This window comes from Geotrypetes seraphini, chromosome 7 (genome assembly GCF_902459505.1).
Source record: "Geotrypetes seraphini chromosome 7, aGeoSer1.1, whole genome shotgun sequence".
In the NCBI taxonomy this organism is placed as follows: domain Eukaryota; kingdom Metazoa; phylum Chordata; class Amphibia; order Gymnophiona; family Dermophiidae; genus Geotrypetes; species Geotrypetes seraphini.
In genome coordinates, this window is record NC_047090.1 from 24,220,437 (window position 1) to 24,245,202 (window position 24,766).

General features: G+C 43.5%; 1 protein-coding gene across 1 annotated transcript in view; it reads left to right on the top strand.

Moving 5' to 3' along the window:
- WASHC4 (WASH complex subunit 4) overlaps window positions 1-24,766 on the top strand; it is a 220,004-nt gene that overhangs the window by 189,598 nt on the left and 5,640 nt on the right. Inside the window, 2 exon segments of the mRNA XM_033950810.1 lie at window positions 2,773-2,969; window positions 17,503-17,602. Of these exon segments, the coding sequence (XP_033806701.1) occupies window positions 2,773-2,969; window positions 17,503-17,602 (297 nt within the window).

Here is a 24,766-nt window from a genome sequence, read left to right on the forward strand (position 1 = left end):
ACCTCTTTGTTTTTCCCCGGATTTTGTTCTCGCCATGTGGAAGGTGTATTGCATGCACACAGCTGGTGGTCCTGTCTCCTCTTCTGTGGCTTCAGCCTTGTCCAGGGGGTCATCTTTACATTACATTACATTAGTGACTTCTATTCCGCTCGTACCTTGCAGTTCTAGGCGGATTACAAAGAAGCTAACTGGACATTTCCAGGAACCTTACAGTTTAGGTGTTAGGATTACAATGAAGCTAACTGGACATTTCCAGAAGATTTGCAAGTTAGGTAGTGGACTACATAGTTGATATGTAGGAGAGAAAAAATTACAAAAGGGGGTGAGACTATTACAAGGGAGGAAAAGGACAAGGGGAAGAGTTAAGATAACTGGATAAATTTTTTTGAATAGCAGAGTTTTGATTCCTTTTTGAAATGATTTGAAGTCGCTCGTTGTTGTCAGTAAGTTGGAGATGGGGTGGTCAAGTCTTTGTTGGTGCCAGCATGTTTCCTGGGAAAGATAATGTTTTGTCCCCTGATGAGGACCTGGGTCTCTGGGGACCTGCAGGACCCTCAAGGGTGAACAGATGATGCGGGTGGCTGGCTGTCTGAGTCACCCACAGGGGAGGATTCAAATGTGGTGTGCATTTTTTGTCGGGAAGAGCTCCAAGAGCTTATTCTTCAGGTGGCCTGTGTCTTGCATTTTGAGGAGGACACTAAAGAGGCTCCGTGGGTGGTGGATCCTCTCAAAGGGAATCGGACGGCTTCCCATTTCTTTACCATGCATCAGGATCGCCGGGATATAGTGGATACTCAGTGGAAGACTCCGGATGCCCCTTTTTGGCTGGTGCAGACCATGTCACAGCTTTATCTTATTCCTGAGCTTAATGAGGATTCTTTTTGGTCACTGGTTGTGGATGATGTGGTTTCGGCCATTGCCAAGAGGCATACTATTCCGGTGGAGGTGCAGCAGAGTTTTGATGTGGTGGCTCCTGTGGTCCAGGTGATTTATGGTGGTCTGGTGGCCAAAGCTTGTTTCCGCTAGGAGTCTAAGGACTGGTCACTGGTAGATCAGGAGGTGGCAAAAATTGAACTGGGCTCTTATCTTTGACACCATGTATGACTTGTGTGCTTCGGCTAAGTCTCTGGCCTTGGGAGTGGCTACTAGAAGTACCTTATGTCTCCATGGTTGGTCAGCACACATGGCCTCCAAATCCAATCTCAATAAGTTTCCCTTTAACATAACGTAACATGCAACACATCTGCTACTTCTGCTGGTTATACCTTTCTCTATACAGCCACTGCCTTGCCACACTGTTTTGTTGCCTTCCGATCCTCAGACACTGTCATCCCCAAGGTTCCTCTCTCTGTCTGTGCATATCTGCTTCTTGCCTCCCAGCAAATATCTCTCATGTGCTGTGACTCTTTTGAGGAAAATCTGAACATTCTAGAACTCCAGGCATCCAGTCACAGGTGTCAAACACTGCAAAATTGAATAAAGCAATAAAACTACTGCTTACGTCTGCAGGGTGGACCATTCGGGTCTATCTGCCGTCATCTACTATGTTACTATGTTAAAGCAATGATAAAAATACACCTTACCACAGCCAAAGGAGAGGGAGCTTTGGGAGGTTTTGAACTTCCACAAAATAAAACATAAGAGTTATGGCCAGCCCAAAAAGTGCAGATCTCGGCTACAACTAGAGCTCAGTGCTGTCAAATTCTGAAGTGCTTCTGGTACTGCAAGTTCATCTTCCCTCTGGCACAGAAAAGAATGCACGATAGAGAGAAGAAAATGGGCAGACAGCGCCAAACACTGAAAGGGAGAGAGACGGGCAGCTGCAAGGAGCAGATTGAAAGGATGACTCCTGTTCCCTCTATTCAATTTATTATTATTTCTATTTATTTTTTCTATTACTCGTTTGGCTGTAAAGTAGGCAGACCCCTCAGACTCTCCTCTGTTTACAAGCAGAGCAGACTAGCAGAGTCGGGGGGGGGGGCTTTTGGGGGGGGGGTTTCTAGATCAAAAACCAAAGAAAAGGGTCTAAGATCTAGGAGATGAAAGAGGTGGAGGGACCTAGCCACCTGGGTGTGACACCCCTGTGACTTAACAGACCCCCCACAGGCCTCAGTCCCAGTCCAGGAGCCAGAGAGGGAATTCTTAACTTTTCCATAAAACAAATATCAACTAATTCTCATCCCCAGGAAGGACCCAAGACCTCAGGGAGATTGCACAGGCCATCTGCTGAGACTGGCTTCCAGGAGACTGCATAGCCCTCTTATAAGTTAAGTTGAAGCTCAGTGGTTCTTAGCTTCCATTTATTGGTAGCAGTACGTAATACCCATCTGCACTGATATAGAGGGATGCTACGGAATACCCATTTCTCTCAGTGCATTTATCCTACCACCTTGTGTCTTGAGACTTGACCCAGTTGCCATCTTTCCTCAGTTTGCAGGGCCCTGCTTCTCACCTACATAAGTGAAGTTCAAATTGGGAGTTTTCTGTTTAGCTGACATTCTCTATTGATCTAAATTCATAAGACACCAATTTTAGCTTTTAAGACTATGGCTCACTAGAAGCTCCTGTGTTATATATCCATCTTGGCTCATGGCATCATTTCCTCCTAACTTCAGCTGCTTTTTAGGTTTAAATTGTCTGATTTAATAGCAGAAATATTGCATCAGTAATGCTTCAGTGTCAGGCTTGGACTGACTTGTCTAGTGGCAGGTGCAGAAGATGTAATTATACTTGGTTTAACTTTAGCCTGGTCTTTTGGTTTAATGATTACAGGTGTGGCTTACATTCTAAAGCTTTTGGATCAGTACCAGGAATTTGACTCATTGCACTGGTTCCAGTCAGTTCGAGAGAAGTACATGATAGAGAAAAGGGCAGTTGCTAAGCAACAAAATGTGCAATCAACTAATCAAGATGAAAAACTACTACAGACTATGAATCTTACTCAGAAACGGCTTGACATCTATTTACAGGTATCATTATACTTATTTTTTGGCTTGCATTATCCAGATAGTAATAGCGAGTTCTCTGGAAAAGGTAAGGGTGATGCAGCCACAATTTCCAGTGATATTGTCAGAATGGCTGCAGGTTGGATATTTGCTCTCCTAGACCCCATAAAAACTTGGAAGGTTTTCTTGGGCATGGGCAAAATTTCTCTCCTGGAATAGCTCTCCCTTCTCTGTTGGTTAACAACAGTGCTTCCTGTAAGGATTGGCTAGGTGCGTGCAAATTTATTCTCATGTGAGCAACAAGTTCTAAAAACCAACAATTTTCCAGATTTACAAGTATTTTTGAGAGTGACCATGTAAAATTTGTGAGCAATGCTCATAGAATGTATGAGCGATTACTCATGTTAACACTAAGGATACAAATTTTTTTTTTTTTTTTTTTTCTTGGGGATCTTATGGGTTGGATAGAAAACTGACAGTGCCTAGCAGTGTGATATTAGCAAATGGAAATGGAACACAGTTAGAGTAGGCAAGATTACAATCTTTTTATGGTCTGTTTATATGAAGGGTGATTAGGTGTGATACTTGGGGGAGGATTGTCTGGTGGTAGATGAGTTCAGTCGAGGTAGGTGAATTTTCTGGAGGTAGGTGAACTTGGCTGGAGGTAGGTGAAGTGGTTTAAGGTTTTTGGATGAATTTTTTAAAAAGCAGGGTTTTGATTTCTTTACGGAATGTTTTGAAGTCGTCCGATGTTGTCAGCAGGTTGGAGATGGAATGGTTGAGTTTTGCTGCTTGTGTTGCCAGAAGGTTATCAAACATTTTCTTGCGTTGTGTGCCTTTGAGTGGAGGGAAGGCAAAAGGATTTGGGGTTCTTCTTTGTCTTGTGGTGGAGATCTGGTTTAAGCGATTGTTTAGGTAGGATGGGGAAGAGCCTTGTATTGCTTTGAATAAGAGGCAGAGGAGTTTGAATTGAATTCGTGCTTGTATGGGTAGCCAGTGGGAGTCTAAGAAGGCGGTTGTTATGTGATCATATTTTCTAAGTGAGTAGATCAGTCTGAGGGCGGTGTTTTGTATGGTCTGGAGTTGCTTTATCATAATGGCTGGACAAGGAAGATATAGGGAGTTGCAATAGTCCAGCAGACCTAAGACTAGGGATTGTACGACTAGTCTGAATTGTGTTTGGTTGAAGAATTTTCTGATTTTGCGTAGGTTTCTCATGGTTAGGAAAGCTTTCTGGGTCGTCTTGTTGATTTGGGACTGCATTGTGCAACATCTGTCTATGGTGACTCCTAGTAGTTTTAGTTCGGGTTGTATTGGGTATTTGGTATTTTTGATTGTCAGTTCTGTGATGGTAGGAGATTTGGCTTTTTCGAGCAGGAGGAATTTTGTTTTTTCTGAGTTTAGTTTTAGTTTATGATCCATCATCCATTTTTCTACTGTATCTAGGGTTGTTTCCAGTTTTGCGGTGGTGGTGGGCTCTGAAGGGTCGAAGGGGAGGAGTATGGTGATGTCGTCTGCGTAGCTAAAGGATGTGACATTTAGGTTATCTAAGGTGGCTCCTAGGGAGGAGATAAAGAGGTTGAAGAGTGTAGGTGAGAGAGGTGATCCTTGTGGAACTCCGCAGGGATTTGCCCATGGCTCTGATTTGATATCATTGTATTTTACCCTATAGGTTCTTGATTTGAGGAACCCTTGAAACCAGTTGTAAACTTTGCCAGAGATCCCTATGGCGTCGAGTATCTGTAGTAATATGGTGTGGTCAACTAGGTCAAATGCAGCAGAGAGGTCAAGTTGTATTAGTATCATCTTTTTTCCTTTACTGATGTGTTGCCGGGCTGTATCTAGAAGAGAGACAAGTAGTGTTTCTGTACTATGGTTGGTTCGAAATCCTGATTGTGAGGGGTGGAGTAGGTTATGTTTTTCCAGGTAGATTGTGAGGTATTGTGTGACTAGGCCTTCTATTATTTTGACGTATATTGGAATTGAAGCGATAGGTCTGTAGTTGGAGGGGCTATCTATTGGGCCTTTGTGATCTTTCATGATTGGGGTGATTAAGATCTCTCCTAAGTCCTGTGGGAATTGGCCTTCTGTTAGTGTGGTTTGAATCCATAACATAAAGTTGGTTTTGAATGTGGTGGAGGCGTTTGATAACAGGTAGGTGGGGCAATTATTTAGTTCGCTGGAGGCATGGCTGTATTTGTTGTAGAGTCGGTTCATATCCGACCAAAGTAGGATTGGGAAGTTGGACCAGCTTCTGTCTGCTACGATGGCTTCGCCTGTTATTGGGTTTGTTGTTATCTTTTCGAGATGGGTGGGTGTATCGATGAATGCGGTTCTGATATTGGTGATTTTGTTTTTGAAGTAGTCTGCTAGGTGGATGGCTGTCGGTGGGTGGGTACCTTGAGTGGCAAGATAAGGTTTAGTATCAGTGAGGTTCTTTACTAGGTTGAATAGCTTTTTTGTGTCTGGGATTTTTGTGCCTATCATTTTGGAGTAGTAGGCTTTCCGTTTTTCCTTGAGTTTGGTTTTATATTGGTTAATTTGATTTCTCCATGCAGTTTTAGTGTGTTTTAAGCTCTTATTTTTTTTCCAGTCTCTCTCTAGTTGTCTGCAGAGCTTTTTTGATTGGAGGAGTTCGGAGTCGAACCATTTATCAGAAGGTCTGCATATTTTAAATTTTAATTTTTCTGGGGCTAGTTCATTCAGGATGGTTTCGCTTATGGTTCGCCATTGGGATATGAATTCGTTGGGGGCTGTGTTGGTGATGGAGTGGTCTGCTTTGTCCCAGAATGTGGGGGGTTCAATTTTTTGGCGTGTTTTGAAGGAGGTTTTTTTTGGCGGTTGTTTGTTGATGTTTTGAGGCCAGTTGATGTTAAAGGTGTATTCATAGTGGTCTGACCAGAGTGAGGGGTGCCAGGCCCCATTTGAGATATGGATTTCGGGTTTGTGGTGGTGTTGGGTCATGTAAGCCGCGACATCTAGTTGGTGGCCTTTTTCGTGTGTGGGTTGGGGGTCGAGGATCTGGTAGTTCAGTGCTTTGAGGTATGAGAGTAAATTTATTACTTGTTTAGAGGTGTGATCTTCAAGATGGAGGTTTATATCTCCTAGGATTAGATTATGAGGTGAGGTTAGGGAGTTCTGGTAAATAAATTCTTCGATATCTTGTTTGTTGTCATTCCATTTTCCTGGTGTTGAGTAACAGAGGATGCATGTTAGTGTTCCTGTGAGAGAATCATCGGATAGTTGACAGGCTAGGAGATCTAGGTGAGGGGTGGTGTGTTTGTCTAGGGTCTTTATATTGATGTTGTTTTTGAGTATGATGGCTAGACCTCCACCACGTTTTTTTTTCCTGCAGATCAGTTCTATTTTGTAACCTATAGGGCATAGTTCTGTGATGGTGGGATCGGATTCCGAGGTTAGCCAGGTTTCGGATAGGAATAAGCAGCTTAGTTGCTTTTTTACTATCCAGTCCTTAATGAGGTCTGCTTTTGTGCTTATTGATCTGATGTTCATGTATGCGCATGATAATGAGATGTTGAGAGTTTGGGGAGTGGGTGAGCGGTTTGGGTGGAGGAGATTTTCTTTGGTTTGTGGATGATGGTTGCGGTTTTCTGGCTTTGGTTTTGGAGGTGGTCTTTTTCCCCAGCTGGTTGGTATGCTGATGTGGTTGAGTGAGGAGCAATCTATCAGGTTTCTGGGTGAATGAAGTTTTCTGGTAGGTAGTGGGAACCTTTGGGATTCTGTTAAGGTTGGGATAGAGGATGTGTGATAACCTTCTGTTTTTCTGTTGGTTAGAAGTAGGAAGAGTAGTAGATGTAGGAGTACGTTTGTTGAAAAGTTGGGAGGCATGGTGGTGTTTGTGTAGGGTGCAGGAGGTTCTGCTGTTTGGTAACTGGTGTGATGTGCAGGTTGGGGGGTGTGGGGATGTTAGGGGAGGAGGAGGCGTTTTTATTTTATTTTTTTCCCTTTTGTTCTGTAGCGTCTGTGTCCTTCAGTAGTGAGTTCAGAGATGGGTGAGTTTTCTTCCCACTGTTGAGAGAAGTGGAGCTCTTCTTTGAATTGTGAGGGTCCCTACTGGTTCGGGGGAATACTATCAAAGTTAAGTAGGAATGGGAAGAACTAACGAAGAGTGTCAGCTATAGCAGATTGTCTGTGCTTGTCAGGATATTAGGGGATAGACAGTACTAGTATCTTATCAGATTATAAGGAGGACGTATAGATTGTTTTGGGGCTAAACAGTAACTATCAACTTATTCGTCTGTATAGGTTCTTATGGAGATAAACAGTACTAACAACTTATCCGTCTGTATAGGTTCTTATGGAGATAAACAGTACTAACAACTTATCAGTCTGTATAGGTTCTTATGGAGAAAAACAGATCTAACAACTAATAAGTCTGTATAGGTTCTTATGGAGAAAAACAGTTCTAACAATTTATCAGTCTGTATAGGTTCTTATGGAGAAAAACAGTACTAACAACTTATCAGTCTGTATAGGTTCTTATGGAGATAAACAGTACTAATAACTTATCTATTAGCTATTAGCTCTTCAACCTAGATGGGAGACGAGGGAGGGAAAGCGTGGCTTCGTCGCTCTATTGTCAACAGAGGAACTCCCATTAGAGAGAAGTAACTGTTTTCACTGTTGACATTCTGGTAATGCAGGCACACTTGCTGTTGATTACAGATGGGCCACTGCAATAGCCTAGCATTGTGTTGCTGATTAGAGGCCAAATGAAAGTATGTGGTATTGATGATCTAGGAAAGGAGGATCCTCAAGTGGTACCTATGGAGTTCATTTTGAATATTTCCTTTTACAAATTCATTGAGATCCTGTATAACTCAAAGCCAGCCCTCCATCATCTAGGACAGTGATTCCCAACCCTGTCCTGGAGGAACACCAGGCCAATTGGGTTTTCAGGCTAGCCCTAATGAATATGCATGAAGAAAATTTGCATGCCTATCACTTCCATCATATGCAAATCTCTCTCATGCATATTCATTAGGGCTAGCCTGAAAACCCGATTGGCCTGGTGTTCCTCCAGGACAGGGTTGGGAACCACTGATCTAGGAAATAAGTACTTTGAATACAAGCCTTGAGCACTGGTACAGACACTTCTTTGATTCTGGATGCCTGCAGCAGAGAGTATAGCTTTAAGATGGTGAGATGATAGAGTGGCCTACGATGGTGATCAGAGCTCTGAAAGGTTGAAGTTAGGTGAAATTTATTTTGATTTATAATATTTGAGTATCCATCTGTCTTATTCTATAGGAGCCACCCCCTTACTGGAGGAACTTGGTGCTGGAGTAGAATCCCTGAGGGGGGGGGCAGCAATCTTGTTTGTTTTTGTACCAGGTCCTAAAGGTGCTTTGACAGAACCAATTGGCACTGATGAGGAGATTCTGGCAACTTTTTCAATAAGTATATGCAGGAGGGGGCTCATAATGGCCCATGGGATATTATATTTGGGGTTTTTTAGTTCTCCCACCCTCCCTTTTTGCTGTCAGTTATGATATTTTTTTTACGTTGGGTTTTTATAAGTTAGAGAAGATGAAATCATACAATTGCTTCAAGTAGATTGAACAGAATGACAGTACAAGGTAGAAATCAGCTTTCTCTGGGCAATGGGAGAGCAAATGTGCACCTTGAATCCATTCTGATGAGGTCATCAGCAAATGTGGCTGCATTACCCCTGCTTGTTGATAGAAAAAGATTATGTACAATTTGCGTGTGCTTAAAAGTACCATTTGGGAAATTTAGACTCAAGAACCTGCTTAGAGGCCCTTTTGTTGTTAGGTAACAAAATGTCATACAAATTCAATCACTAATATGTTTACCCTCCAACTTGCCCATTGATAGCGTAAGATTACTGAAGATATTACAGGAGGTTCTTCCTTTGCTTCCCTACTTCCCAATTGCCATGCTAGTGTCTCCTGTCCTAAGTTGATCAGAACAGTCAATGTGGCATCCTGCCTCTACTATTTCTGATGTAGAAAATCTCACCAGGATAGTAGTAGTGGATCTTCTTTCCTAGCTCTTTGCATTCTTAGATGAATGTGGCCCTAAACACATGGGAAAATTAGGTTCTTATCTCTATAATCTTCTTTTTAGTAGAAAGGCATATGAATCTTGAACTGCTTGGTTAGTCATCTCTACCCGTGAGTTCTGTAGAAGGCATTATTCACATTCTTTTTGGCTCAGCCTCCTTTATCAGTGGGCTGTTCTGTAGCTCCTCAGTTCAAACCAAAGCACCATAAGAGGATAAATAAAAAAGGAGGGGCTTGGGGGAACTCCCTGCCAAAGCCAGATCTGCTCTGCTCTTGAACAAATATAATAGAAACATCAAACAAAGTGGACCCAAATAAGCCACCTACTTGAGTGCAACCAGCATTAACATTTATGTAGTTCTCATATTCTCACATTTGATGCTTTGCAATAGCGCAAAATCTTCAAACCTCTCTGACAGGAAAAAATATGTGGAAATACATACATGTCTGAGACAGCAAGTAGGCTAATTGAAATCTGACAGGGCAGACCTTCAAGACTTATATGCCTTTCTACTAGAAAGATTATTATTGAAATAAGAGCCTAATCTTCCCTTCTAGTGTAAGGCATGAGTCTTGAACCAGTGGGACATACCAAAGCATTCTCCTGAGTGAGTCTAGGGTGGGACAAATGAGCCTGCTGTTAGCACTGAGATCCCAAAAGCGTCATCCAGCCATGCTGCTACATCCATCCTGTAAACATTTGTGACAATATGGAGGGTCGTCCATGTAGTTACCCTACAGGTGGAAAAGCCTGGGACTCTACCAATGAAGAAACCACACTCCTCATAGAGTGTGCTCTCAAAGAAATCAATGGTTGCTTACTACATCCAATATAGTCTGAAGAACTAGTCATGCGAATCCATCTTGAAATGAGAGCCTTAGAAGCCAGTTTTCCTGGGTAGCTAGGACTCAGTACAAAAGAGATGATCTGAGAGACAAGAATCATTCATCACCTACAGAGAAGAACTCTTCTAATGTCCAGCAGCACCAAAACTTTGTCCTTTCTCTTCGAACCCGTGGTGTGGAACATGGGTAGACGGACTTCCTGATTTATGTAGAAGACCAAAACATCTTTTGGCAGAAAGGAAGGTACTGTATGCAACGAGACCCCAGTCTCCATAAATCTAAGACACACATGTCAAACACAAGGCCCGGGGGCCAAATCCAACCCACCTGGCCTGTTTTATGTGGCCCTCGGTGACTGTGTCGCATCTAAGTGCCTGACTGTGCAGCCCCGGTCCTAGTGGCGCTCCAAGCGCCTGAACACACTGCCCCACTCCCTGCAGCACTCCAAGCTCCTCACCATGCTTCCTCAGTACTCATTTGCAGGCAGAAGGACCCAGTCCCAGTATAAAAGCTAGGTTGGAGCATTGCGTTCCACAGAAGTGCCTGAGCGCGCCACTGGTGTCTCAGGGCGAGGAAGGATCTATTCTTCTGCTAAGACTAAGTATCTTAATAGAAAATTCAGCCCTTGACTTAGCCTGTGTTTTAGATTTCGGCCCCTTATGTGATTGAGTTTGACACCCCTGATCTAAGGAAAGGCTCTCTGGACAACAGAGCCTGCAGCTCTGAGACCCTTCTAACTAATACGATAGCTACTAAGAAAACTGTCTTAACAGTAAGATCCACCAGCGATGCCTCTTGTAAGGGCTCATATGGGGCCTTATGGAGGTGGGCATGCAAAACAATGTTAAAATTCCATGTCGGGAACGGCTTTCATACAGGAGAATGCAGCCGCAACTCTGTTCAAAAAATCTGGCTATCACAGGATGAGAGGCCAAAGAAACTTTCTCTACTTAAGCCGTAAAGCATGAGAGGCCTGCAACCTGCACTTTGAGGGAATCAACCTCCAGGTCCCTTCTTGAGTTAGTTTTGAAACACCAGGACTACTAATATTGGAACCTTTAAAGGGCTCCACCTTCAGATTAGCACACAACTGCTGAAACATTTTTCAAGCCTTAGAATAGGCTGCGACAGCCATCAGTTTCTTAGATCTTAGGAGGGCAACTATGATCACCTCTCATTAGCCCTTCCACGCTGACCGCATGCTCAAGAGCCATGCCTTAATCCCAAAGCATTCTGGATCCTTCAGGGCAATTAGACCCTGCAAGAGAAGAGTCAGATGAAGTGGCAGTTTGAGACACTTGTCCCTCTGCAGCTGAATCAGATCTGTGTACCATGACTGACGCAGCCGATCTCGAGCAAACAGGATTACCCAACCCTGGGTGAGTCACTATTGTGCGAATGATTCAGCCTATCATGGGCCATGGGGGAAATACACATACAAAAGACCTTCCTCTGGCTAAGGTTGTACTAGAGTGTCCATGCTAGTGCTGAAGGCTGAATCTTCAGCTGAAGAACTGAGCGCCCCTTTTTGGGGTGCTGCTGACACCATCAGATCGAATGTCTGATGTCCCCTAGCAACTCAAAATGCTTTCGAAGGCCTTCTGGGACAAAGACCATTCTCCCAGCTCCAATGTCTGCCAACTGAGATCATCGGCCTGCACACTGTCCACGCCCGCTAAATGTGCTGTTTATAGAGCCTGTAGGTGGACTTCTGACCAGCGAAACAATAACTTGGCCTCCATTCTCAACAGAGCACACATAGTCCACATCTGTAGCATTGTCTGAGAAAACCCTGACTGTTTTGCCTTCCAGGGTGTTCTCCAAAGTCTGCAGCACTTGCAGCAACAATCTATTGATGTACCATTTCCTCTGAGAAGGTAACCATCGGCCCTGAACTAAATGACCCCCCCTCCCCCAAGCCGTACAGACTGGCATCTGTTATCAGGATCACCCAAGAGGATTTGTGAAGAGGCAAGCCTTTGAATAGTGACTCTGGTTGGAGCCACCAATTCAAATTTTGATGCACTTCCACCGTCCAGGCCAGTGGCATCTGGATAGAATCAGTCTGTGGAGACCAGTGGGAAAATTAGCATGCCCTGAAGAGGGCACAATTGAGCTTTCACCCATGGAACAACCTCTTTGGCTGCTAATATCAACCCCAGCACCTGTAGATAAAGCCAAGCTGTAGGAGCAGGCTTTGCCCAGATCTCCAAACTCTGGCATCTTAGTTTCAGTTTGCATGGCTCTGGAAGAAAAACACATCCTTCTACTTTTGTTGAAGTGGATCCCCAAGTCTGCACCTAGATGAAATAATTAAGCTGCACTCTAGGGATTTTGTTGGCTCCAGATGCATCTTCTGAAAATTGACGATTCAACCTAGATCCTGCAGCAGTTAGACAACTTGCACCACTGCTGTCTCGCTATCAGCCTTGGACGGGGCTTGAATCAGCCAATCATAGAAACATAGAAACATGATGGCAGATAAAGGCCTTATCCCAGGACAAGCAGGCAGCCCATTCTCACATATGGGTGACCTCCAAGCTAACCAGGATGGGATAGTGGGAGTGTTGGCAACTTAGGAGAATAAATTTTGTAATACTCTCTGGCCAAAATGGTCATCCCGTCTGGAGAAAACATCCAGACAATAGTGAGAAATGAAAGTATAAACCGAGGACCAAGTAGCAGCCTTGCAAATTTCCTCAATAGGTGTAGATCTGAGGAAAGCTACTGAAGCTGCCATTGCTCTGACCTTATGGGCTGTGTCTCTACTCTGAAGGGGTAATCCAGCCTGCATCCTGGCATAGCAGAAAGAGATACAAGCAGCCATCCAGTTGGAGATGGTATGCTTAGGGATAGGATGTCCCAACTTATTTGGATCGAAGGAGACAAAAAGTTGAGGAGCAGTTCTGTGTGGTTTGGTGTGTTCCAAATAGAAGGCCAAAGCACGTTTACAGTCCAGAGTATGAAGAGCTGATTCTCCAGGATGAGAATGAGGCTTTGGAAAAAACACTGGGAGAATAATGAATTGGTTGAGATGAAATTCCAAAACCACTTTAGGTAGGAATTTAGGATGAGTACGGAGAACCATCTTGTCATGATGGAACACAGTGAAAAGTGGATCAGCAACTAAAGCTTGCAGCTCATTGACTCTTCGAGCAGAAGTGAGGGCAATGAGAAACACCACTTTCCAAGTGAGATACTTCAGATGAGCCGTAGACATTGGTTCAAATGGAGGCTTCATCAATTGAGTAAGAACAACATTGAGGTCCCAAACCACTGGAGGTGGTTTGAAGGAGGCTTGACATTGAAAAGTCCTTTCATGAATCTGGAAACCACCGGATGAGCAGAAAGGGGTTTTCCTTCAATAGGCTGATGGAAAGCAGCAATTGCACTGAGATGGACTCAGATTGATGTAGACTTGAGGCCAGAGGTGGATAAGTGCAAAAGGTAGTCTAAAACAGAAGATAAAGGAGGAATGTTGAGGCTCCTTATCGTGAGAAAAACACCATGTAGAAAATCTAGTCCATTTTTGGTGATAGCATTGTCTAGTGGTAGGCTTCCTAGAAGCCTCTAAAATGTCTCTCACAGATTGAGAAAACTGAAGAGGAGTTATGTTGAGAGGTACCAAGCTGTCAGGTGTAGAGACTGCAGGTTGGTAAGCAGAGAAGGAAAAACTGGTAGAAGGTATGGCTCCCTGCTGCTGAGTTGAAGGAGAAGGGAGTACCAAGGTTGTCTCGACCACTGAGGAGCAATCAGAATCATGGTGGCATGGTCGTTCTTCAACTTGACGTCACCCATATGTGAGAATAGCTGCCTACTGTCCCTGGATAACACCTGTTACGGTAAGTAACTGTGCTAAATGGCCCATCTAGTCTGCCCATCTGCAGTATCCATTATCTTTTTCTCTCTCCAAGAGATCCCATGTGCCTATTCCAGGCCCTCTTGAATTCAGCCAGTCTCTGTCTCCACCACAACTTCCGGTAGACTGTTCCATGCATCTACCACCCTTTCTGTAAAAAGTGAGGGAATAACTAATAAATGTTGATCATTAGACCTCAGTAATCTGGTTGGGGTATAGGGAATCAATGATTTGTAAATGAAAGCAGGAGTTTTATATAACAGAGACTTGAAGGTAAGCAAACTTAATTTATACTGTATACGATGCGCGACTGGGAGCAAGTGCGCTTTCTTAAGAAGGGGAGTGACGTGATCAAATTTCTTAGCTTTCATTATAAGTTTAATTGAAGCATTTTGAATGATCTGTAAACGCCTAATTTCATTTTGGACTATTCTCTTGAGTAGGGCATTACAATAATCGATTTTTGAAATAACCAAAGAGTGAATCAGAATGTTAAGAGATTTTGAACATAGAAATTTAAATACTGAACGGATTTGACAAAGTCTGTAAAAGGTGGATTTAACAATATTACTAATGTGATTATGATAGGTTAGTTTATCATCGAAGATAACCCCTAAAATCTCGATGTTACTTATCAACTGTAAAGTGGTACCCTTAATAGAGATTGGAAAAATAAATTTAGAACTGTCTTTCCAGGAAAAGAACATAACGTTTGATTTATTAACATTAAGGGCTCCTTCTCTGATGAATCCTGATGCAATATAGTATGGCAGGCACATGCAGAGAAGGAAGCCATTGCCACCGCCTTCAGCCCCAATATCAAGGTGTCAAACTGTCTTTTGTAATAGAACTTCTAAATCCACCCTGCGGTCTTGTGCATCCTTCAAAAACACTCCACCTTCACTAGGCAGAGAAGTTGCTTGGTAACCTGAGCTACCATTGAATCCACTTTAGGCGGGACAAATAGCTGTTGAAAATATGGAGCCAGGGGATACACCTTTGTCACATCCTCCCAGTGCTCCATTACATCATTGTTAATGTCAGAATGTGAAGGAAAAAAGATAGTTGAGGCTTAGAGCTGCTCGTGACAGAACACTGAGCAGCATAAGTTGGCAGGAGTTCAAACTTCAATATACACAAAGATTCTGTGATGACCTTCAGCAAAGCCGCCAGCTTAAAAGGGCAGCACACAGTCTGGTCCTATCATTAATCCAGGGCTGCCACAGACTCTTGACTAAATTTTCCAAAACTGAAGATTAATTTTAACGGAGTAAAGGAATTGATTGTCTCCTTGGGGGCCCAGAGGCATCAGCGCATCTGCGCTGTGCCACTATCCAAGGGCTCTGGAAGGGATTTTTGGCCCAAAAAGAGCCACCTGTGACTCCCCTGTCCTAGAGGGACCAGAGGGGGGGGCTAAGCCCAATGCTTATGTTCCCCTCATGCGCTCTGCAGCACGTGGAACATGGAGTCTCCTCAGCCGGCCATCCAGTGCAAATCTGCCATGAATCAGGTAAAACAGCCAGAGGAGAATGTCTCTAATGATTTTAAACAAAACCGAGGTGTTTTTAAAAGCCTCTATCTGCCTCAAAATCAGATTACGAAATCTGAGAGGGCTGCCACTGTAGCATTTTGGTGCCAAAAAACAGCCCAGAAGAGCTAAACGTTTTTAAAAAATTCAGGAAGGGGGTTTATCCTAGGATAAGCAGAGAGCATATTCTCACATATGGGTGACATCATCCACGGAGCCTGGTACAGCAGGCATGAAAAGTGTAGTTAATAAGTTTTAAGAAACTTTTCGACTGCCCACACTGTGCATACGTGAATGCCTTCCTGCCTGACGCCCGCTCGTGGTACCTCAGTTCTTCGTTTTCCACAGAGCAAAGAAGTCTGTTTTTGACTGAACTCAGTTTAGCCGGCTTTACCTTCCCACTTCACTTAACTCAAAATTGGCTAGATAAATATACCTACTTATTCTCTGAAACTTAATCCAAAAAAGACAACTATCTTGTGGATGAAAAATAAAGTATTCTTTTGCCTAATGTGGGTCTAGTTTTCAAAGAAAACTGTGATTTGTAGTTCAGGTATTTTGATTGATCTGTGGTTCACATGACAGAGAAGTCTTGTTTCATTAAGATTGCTAACACAAATTTCAGATTTTTTTTTTCTATATAGAGCTTCAGCTGCTAGCCTAAACTACGAGGGCTCATTTCATAAATAATGCACACTATTTTTTAATAAAATTTTGTAAATTTTTTTTCCCACGCGTAGGTTGTTTCAACTTTGGAAAAAGGTCAAAGTCTGGTCACATGTCTGGACTGTAGGGAGCATGAGGTAACTCCTCCCAGCTGTATTTGTGTAGTTTTTCAATGACATTCCCTATGTGCGGGTGAGTGTTGTCATGAAGAGCAACTGAGGTCGGGTTTTGTGCATTTTTCTGCGCATTTTTTTTTTTTTTTTTTTGCAAACAATCACGATAATACACTGCTGTGACACTTCTTTCACATGGAACTTTGTCTGTGATGATGATGTCTTCATAATCATAAGCAAAAATAATCATTTGTTTGACTTTTGATTGAGCTCATCAAAATTTTTTTGGCTGTGGAAGATAAAGCTCTCCACTCATTGAAAAACTACTACCAGACTTTGACCTTTTTCCAAAGTTGAAACAACCTATGTGTGGCATCGTTTTGCATCTCTGGAAGAGCTTTCTTCCGCCGGTACACGAGCCATTTGGTAACTGAACAAAAACGGTATCTTGGATGGAATAATAAAGCTTCCCGGACATTGGGACTCAGTAGTTGCAAAGCAGGGAGACTATATTGAAGGATTGTAAAGAAATACTTGAAAAAAAAAAAAAAAAACATGTAAATTAAAAAAAATAGTGTGTATTATTTATGAAAGGACCCTTGTATAATATCCTCATGTTTAGATTATTGTAATATTTTATATTGTGGGCTTTCTAAACAGCTTTTAATTTGAACGAGAAGTTGAGAAGTCTTTATTATATGTTGTTATCTTGAATGTTTCAGTTAGCTCTTTTGTAATCCGCCTTGAACTGCAAGGTATAGGCGGAATAGAAGTCCCTAATGTAATGTTTCAATAATCAAACTCGGCTCTCAATATTACAATTTACCTTAAAACAAGGCTAGAGGCACTTGTAGAAATGCTAATAAAATGTCTACATTTTCAACCCCATTTTACATAAAAGAACCAAAAGTGAAAAAAAGGTACTTTAGCACTCTCTCAACACAGGGTAGCACACTTATAGAATCAAAAGCAAAAAATGTGCTGGCACAAGTACGATAAGACAGTAATCCCCCACAGTGCTGTGCTATTCTTCTTGTACAACAGTATACACACACAAAAAAGTGGAGAAAACCCCCCCTCAATTTGGCTTCATCGGTTTGATTTAAAAAAAACTCCACTTAGGAATTTTCCTCTATCCAATCTGTGAAGGCATTCGATCCTTATATGCCATTGAAACTGTGCTCAACAGTCAATCTCGTACTATAGTGGAAGCAAATGCAAGCAGCAAGTACTTTAGCCCCAAACATACTATAAAATCTCACAATATCTGAACAGCTTTTAAGGGGATTTCAACTTTTGAAAATTAAGGCTGCAAAAATATTACATAATTCTGTTTTATCTGGTATGTTGTTATAATACTGTATGTAAAGATTGTAGGATTGTGGCATAATTTGGGATTCCTAGTTTGGAATCATTGTAAACACTTGAGCTTTGGGTTGAAACAATATATTATTTCCTGTACTAGAACTTCTAATACTTCAGTTATGTGTTTCTCTAGGAATTTGAGTTGCTTTATTTCTCGCTGAGTAGTGCGCGGATATTCTTTAGAGCTGACCAAACTGCAGCAGAAGAGAATCAGGAAAAGAAAGAGAAAGAAGGTAAGTGAATGCAATCTTAGAACTTTAAAGACGAAGCCAGCAATAATTTAATCTGGTTTGTAGCATTGGATCCAGTGTCAGATATCACTTACAATTGAGCCTTTTTCATTTCCAGTGACTCACCTGAATTTAATTCATTGTGAAGTAGGACTGTAGATTTAGTGCGTTAAGGCGATTAATAAAATTAATCGCAATTAACGAGATTACTTTGTCTGTAGGAGTGCTCTGGTCCCTTCCCCATGCAGCCGTTTGCAGTCTTCAAGCCGCCAGCAGCATTAGTTTGCTGAACACACTGCCTTTGGTAGCCCCAAAAGCTTTCTTTCTGTAGAACAGAAGTTGAAGCAGAGGGAAAGCTTCTGGAGTTGCCGAAGGCAGCATGTTTAGCTGACTGACAATGCCAGCAGCCCGGAGGAGAAAAGAGAGAGAGAGAAAGTTACCCATTCCATGGGGAGAGAAATGTCGCACCCAATTGGGGGGAGGGAGGGGTAAAAGGAGAAAGCCACCAAATTGAGGAGGGAAAGAAGAAAGGGAAGGGAGAGGAGTGAGAGATGACAGACCACAGGGGAGGGAGAGATGCCAACCCACAGAGGGATGGGGAGATATATGGAAGGGAAGGAGACAAATGCTATACAATGGGGTGGGTCAGTGGCGTACTAAGGGCAGACGCTGGTTGAAAAGGGATAAAGAAAGTACAGATGCTTTATGGAAGGAAAGAGCAGGTGCTGATGGAGGGAGAGAGTTGCTAAATTGAGGTGGGGGACAAGGAGAGAGGAAAAATGCGGGATTCAGGGCAAGGAGGGAGTAAGGTGCCGCATTGAGGGAAGGGTGAGCAAGGAGAGAGAGAGAGGTGTTGCTTGGGAGCATGGAGGAGTAAAGAAACGCTGGACTCGGGGTGACATGGAAGGCAAGAGGTGTTGCATCGGGGGAAAGAATATGAGAGCTGCTGAGTGGAGAAAAGAGAAGAGACGATACACTGGCCTGGAGGCAAGACAAATGAGAGACCAGAATAGAGCTGAGAGGGTGAATACAGAGAAAAGAAATGGGGGACTAGGTAGTAGATGAAAGATTCAGGAAACTACAGATAAACAAGTGGTTTATACTTGATTTCAGGAATTTTATTTTTGTTGTATATTCTTTAAAAATATCACAATTAAAATTCTTAATTTTCTTGCAGCCCTATTGTGAAGGAATTGACAATAATCTCAATGTGATTGCTTCCAGTGTTTTTGTGGAGCAGTGGGGACAAATGGTTTAGTAGTAAATTATCACTGCTGCTATCTGAAATGCTGTAGGGTGCAGATTTCATTTGAGTGATCCAGTACCCTAGTCTGTCTCACTGCATAGAATGCTGCAGGTTAGAACTATAAAGGAGCAATTTCCACATTGCCCACATCTGGAGAAAGTTTGCTTTGGAATTTGCCAAAGTACAAATACACATATATTTGAAAATGATCTGTGTGTGGTTTTCTCCCCAGAACTAATCTCCAAATATTTTATTTAAACGTAGTCTATTGTGGAACACCATGTTTACTTTTAGCTGAATTGAGGGAGGATATTTACCTGTGTAAATTGCCCTCCCTGGGTGTCACCTAAGGGAAGATTAGATACTTACCTCGGCAATCTTTCTAGTAAATAGGCATCTCATTCCTGAACTCTTGAGTAGTCGATCCCTTCGCACAAGAATTGTGTAGAGACCCTCACTAGCATTTTCTTTGCTCTGTCTTCCATAAGAGAACATAAGAATAACCTTACTGGGTCAGACCAATGGTCCATCAAGCCCAGTAGCCCGTTCTCACGGTGGCCAATCCAGGTCACTAGTACCTGGCCAAAACCCAAGAAGTAGCAACATTCCATGCTACCGATCTAATAATACAAGTCACTCGAAACAAAGCCAATGTTGATGATCAGCTGCTCTTTATGATATATTATCTTAGACTGTATGTATAATTTGATAACAATTCGATATCTTTATGTAGCGTGTATAATTCTTTGTAACATATTTAAGTCTGTTCAAAATTTATATAACAATATGTTTCCTGTAACCTGCCTTGAACTCTAATTAATGATGATTTAGCAGGATTATATAATTGCACATAACATAACACCAATAAAGCTTTTCAGGAGTAGCCCCTATACTCTGAAACTTACTTCCAGAGGGACTACCTCTAATTCAGGAAGATGGTAAAAGCTTGGCTCCTCTTCCCTCACTCTGCATATAATTTGCCATTTGCCTTGAGTTTTTCCCCTATCTTGTCCCTATTGCATTTGGCCCCTTAGCTACATAGTCAGCATTAACATCAGATCTCTGTTATTTCAATGCTCTAATGCGTGCTTCGTAGGTGTTTCATTGGTTTTGTAGGAATATCGTATTGTATTTATGTTATTTGAATGTTCTTCCATGCTGTCTACTATGGGATCATTTGTATTGTATGCCATTTTGTGTATATTTCTGTTCTATAATGTTTTACAGTGCTGTTAAATCTCTATTTTTCTGATACTCTTTGTTAGCCTTATTATTTCCAAGTTGACCCTATATCCTGTGATTCCTCAGTTCATAGTAGAGAATGACACGGTGGCGGTTTACCCGCGGCCACCGCATTTTAGCCGCGGGTCACCCGCCGAAAACGGGGAAGAAAACTAGCAGTCGCTGCGGCGACGGGGACAAGGCCATTCACCGCCCGCGGGGCGGTGAATGGTCTTGTCCCCGCAGTGAGGCATGAAGGATCGCGCGGTCCCCGCAGCTCACACCCGCCTGCCCAATCGATTCTAGTGTTTAGCCAGCTCTCTCCCTTCTCCTCACCTTAGTTTGTAGATTTTCTTTTTCGGCGACCCGCACGCTATCAGAGAGCCGCACACCCGCTGCTGCTCAGTTTCATCTTCTGCTCTGACGCAACTGGAAACAGGAAGTTGCAGCAGAGCAGAAGATTGAACACTGAGCAGCCGCGCGTGCGCGGCTCTTTGGGAAAGCGTGCAGGTCGCCGAAAAAGAAAACCTATAAACTAAGGTGAGGAGAAGGGAGAGAGCTGGCTAAACACTAGGATCGATTGGGCAGGCAGGTAGTGGCTGCGGGGACCGTGCGATCGCTAGTGTTCCCATCCCGGCTCAAATTGGAAGGAGGGAGTGAAAGGGAAAAGGATTCTGGGCCAAGGGGATGAAGTCGGAAAGAAAAACCCACAGCAGGAAAGAAAGGGAAGGACTGGCAGGTAAGCCAGATGCTAGAAGCAGGGGGGGGGGGAAGAAAGAGGGAAAAAAGCTAGATGGGGTTGAAAAGAAGAGACACACTGGTATGGAAGAGGAAGATAGGGGAAATCTGGACACAGGAAGGTAACAGAAAGAGGGGAAATTATGTGCATGGGGCATAGGGACAGAGACATAAAGGGGACATGCCATGGGGATGGTATATGGACACAGGGGGGGCAATGACAGATACATAGGGGAGATATTAGAAATGGAGAAAATAGGAGCACAGAAGCGAGATGGTTTGTGGGGATGGGACAGGGACTGAGCTCGCAGGCTCCAGTGGCTTGCACAAATTACATTGTAACGTGCCATGAAAATAAGAGGGAGGAAGGTAGATAGATAAGCCACGTGAGAGGAGCTGAAGGGTAGTAGAAAGGAACAGATGGTAAAGGAGGGAGGGAAGGGTGGTGGTGGAAAGGAATAGAACAGACATTGAAGGAGGGTGGAGAGGAACAGACCCCCAAGGGAAATGTGGAAGACAGAGTGGGAAGAAGACAGATGCCAGACTATGCGGGAGCGGAGGGAAGAAGATGGGTGCTAGACCAATTGGGGGGGGTTAAGGGAAAGGCACAGTAACAGCAAATGGAAGACGCAGAGAGAAGACACACAGTGGATGGAAGGAATTCAATGAGAAGATGTGGAAAGCAGAAACCAGACAACAAAGGTAGAAAAAAAAAATTATATTTATTTATTTATTTTTTGCTTTAGGATAAAATAGTATATTAGTTGTGTTGATAAAAATTTATAAACAAAGCCCTGCCAGCTGAACATCTCTTTCTCTAGTTCAGCAGCAGGAACTTTGATTTATAAGAAAGGAATAAGCTAAATATTACAGTACTAAGGCTTATATGGATGCAGCGGGGACGGTGACGGGGCGGTGAATGGGATGGCAGTGGCGGTGACGGGGCGGTGAAAGGGATGGCGGTGACGGTGACGGGGCGGTGAAGGGAACGGCGGTGACGGGGCGGTGCAGAGGATGGTGGGCCGGTGACGGGGACAGATTTTTTCCCCGTGTCATTCTCTAGTTCATAGCAAAGCAGATGATCAGCCCTAGAGAGGAGACATAAAAGGGAGGGGTACAGGGACTTTCCCTGAGAAACAGGTCTGTTCTGCTCATAATAAATAACCCAAAATATTGAAAATATGAAACATTGAAGATATAAACATTTAAGCATGTAATGAGGTGGAACGAACTAGCCACCTACCCAGTTACCTACTGCACTAACAGCTTTAGGGTTCTGAAGGATACCCCCTGAATGCAATGAAGTATGCTCCTCTGTTCTTGTCTTTGTGATAAAGAAATGAAACAAGCAAGCCAGACTTCCCAGCTTGTCAATAAGCAGGCTAATGAACATCTGAAAGGGCGGGCTTCAGGAATGAGGTGCCTATTTATTAGAAAGAAGATTACTGAGGTAAGTACCTAATCTTCCCTTTTAGTGCAATAGGCACATCATTCCTGAACTCTTGGGACATATCAAAGCAGTCCCCAGAATCTAGGGTGGGGCATGTGAGCCTGCTTATAGAACGGAGGATCTGAAGGCAGCATCTAGTTTGGCTGCCATGTCCACTCTAAAATTTTGTGAAAGTATGGAGAGAGAACCATGTAGCCACTCTGCAAATCTCAAGAGAGACTGCTGTAGCTCCACCCAGGAGGATGATACTCCCCTAGTGGAATACACCTTTAAGGATATGGGGGGTTGCTTCCCGCTCCAAATGTAGGCTGATGAAATGGCAATACGAATTCACCTGGAAATGATCGCTTTGGAAGCTGGTCGACCCTTAAGGAACGCACCTGCTAGCACAAAGATGACTCAATTTGTCATTTCTAGATAATGAAGAACCACTTTGTGAACATCTAGCAATTTCAGGACTTTATTCATCTTCTTGGATATAAAGGAAATGAAGGCAAGCAATCATACATAGTTCCTGGTTGACATGAAAATTGGAGACCACTTTCAGCAAAAAAGAAGGTACAGTCCTCAGTATCATTCTTGACCTGAAATTCTGAGAAAGGGTTCCCTGCAGGAGAGGGCCTGCAGTTCTGACACCTGAGCTGAAGTGATCACCACTAAAAACGCCATCTTAACCATGAGGTCCAATAACGAAGCCTGCTCCAGTGGCTCATATGGAGCTTTTTCTGGCACCCACAGGACAAGATTAAGATTCCACAATGGGAATGTGTGTCATACTGTACTGGAGGATGCAGGCGCAAATCCCAGTTCAGAAACCTGGCCGCTTTAGGTGCAAAGCCGAGGACAACTTATGTACTAGAAGTCTGAAACATGAAAGCCTTGCTACTTGAACCTTGAGGGAATCCATTGCCAGATCTTCCTCAAGTCCCTCCTGCAGGAATGATAGGACAAAATAAAACGGAGCTAAAACCGGATTCTTGCTCTTCTATGTGCACCAGACCTGGAAACACTTTCAGGCTTTCACATGGGTGGCTAACATTGACTGCTGCTTGAACCGTAAGAGGGTGGAAATCACCCCATCCAGATGGCCTTTACACATTAAAGCTATGCCGTAAGCCCATAGCACTCTGGGTCCTACGGGTGACTGGACCCTGCATGAGCAACCCCAAATGGCATGGGAGGCTGAGTCTCTGGTCCCTCTTTAGACATACGAGGTCTGCATACCATGGATGTCTTGGCCAGACTGGTGCGACTAGAACTACCAGCCCTGAGTGCCAAAGAGGGAAGACATAAAGGAGCCCTGTCTTTGGCCATGGTTACATCAGAGAGTCTAAGCTGTCAGTTTCTGGTTCTTATCTTCAGCTGAAGAACTGTGCCACTTTCTTTGTTGGCTGCCGACGCCATCAAATTGAATGTCGGGTGCCCCTGACTCACATGTTGTTGAATGCCTCCTAAGATAGAGCTCATTCTTCGAGATCTAGAGTCTTCTGGCTGAGAAAATTGCTTGCATATTATCCACTCCTGCTACATGTGCATTCGAGAGAGCCATTGTTGCATTGTCTGAAAAAACTCATACAGCTTTGCTCTACAGTGCTGTCTCGTTTGCTTGCAGTACTAGGCGTATGACTCTCAATTTCAACCAGTTGATCACTTTTGGGAGGTAGAGCAGCATCCCACAATAGGACGCCATTTGCAATGCGCTCCCCAACCATAAAGACTGGCATCTGTAGTCAGAATTAGAGAATGACACAGGGGACAAATTTGTCCCCGCAGGAATTCAATTTCCCCATCCTGTCCCCATGAGTTTTGTCCCTGTAAGCTCTGCCTTAACCGTACAAGCCTCGAACACTTACGATTTTAAAGTGTTTGAGGCTTGTGCAGATCAGGATGGAACTTGCGGGAATGGGGTAGGGACAGGAAAATGATTTCCTGTGGGGACGGGGAAAAATTTGTCTCTGTGTCATTCTCTAGTCAGAATCACCAAGGCCTGAGGCTTCAGCCACCAGGCCAGACTATATATCACTTACAGATGCATACATGTAACACATCCCTTTGCAGAGATCAGTGGAATAGAAGCGCATCCTGGAGATTGCACAAGTGTGCTCTTGCCCAGGGGACCACATCTATAATCTCTACCATCAACCCCAGCAACTTCAGGGAATGCCAAGCTGTCAATGCCTGCCTATCCTGAAACTCCCTGTGAGCTTCGTTCTGTGGCCACCTGGCAGAAAAATTTTGTTCTCCAGGAATTGTTGGCTCCAGGTGGCTGTTCCAGAAGTTGACCACCCAGCCCAGATTTTGCAGAAGCTCAACCACACATTGCACAACCCTTCAGATGAAGCTGTTATAAGCCAATTGTCCAGATACGGATGCACCTATACCCTCCCCCGTCTTGCAGAGGTGTGCAGCTACCACCACTGTCACTTTGGTGAAATGTGGTGCTGTGACCAGTCCAAACAGCAGGGTTGAAAACTGGAAGTGCTGCTCCAGAACATGAAACCGTAAGAACTTC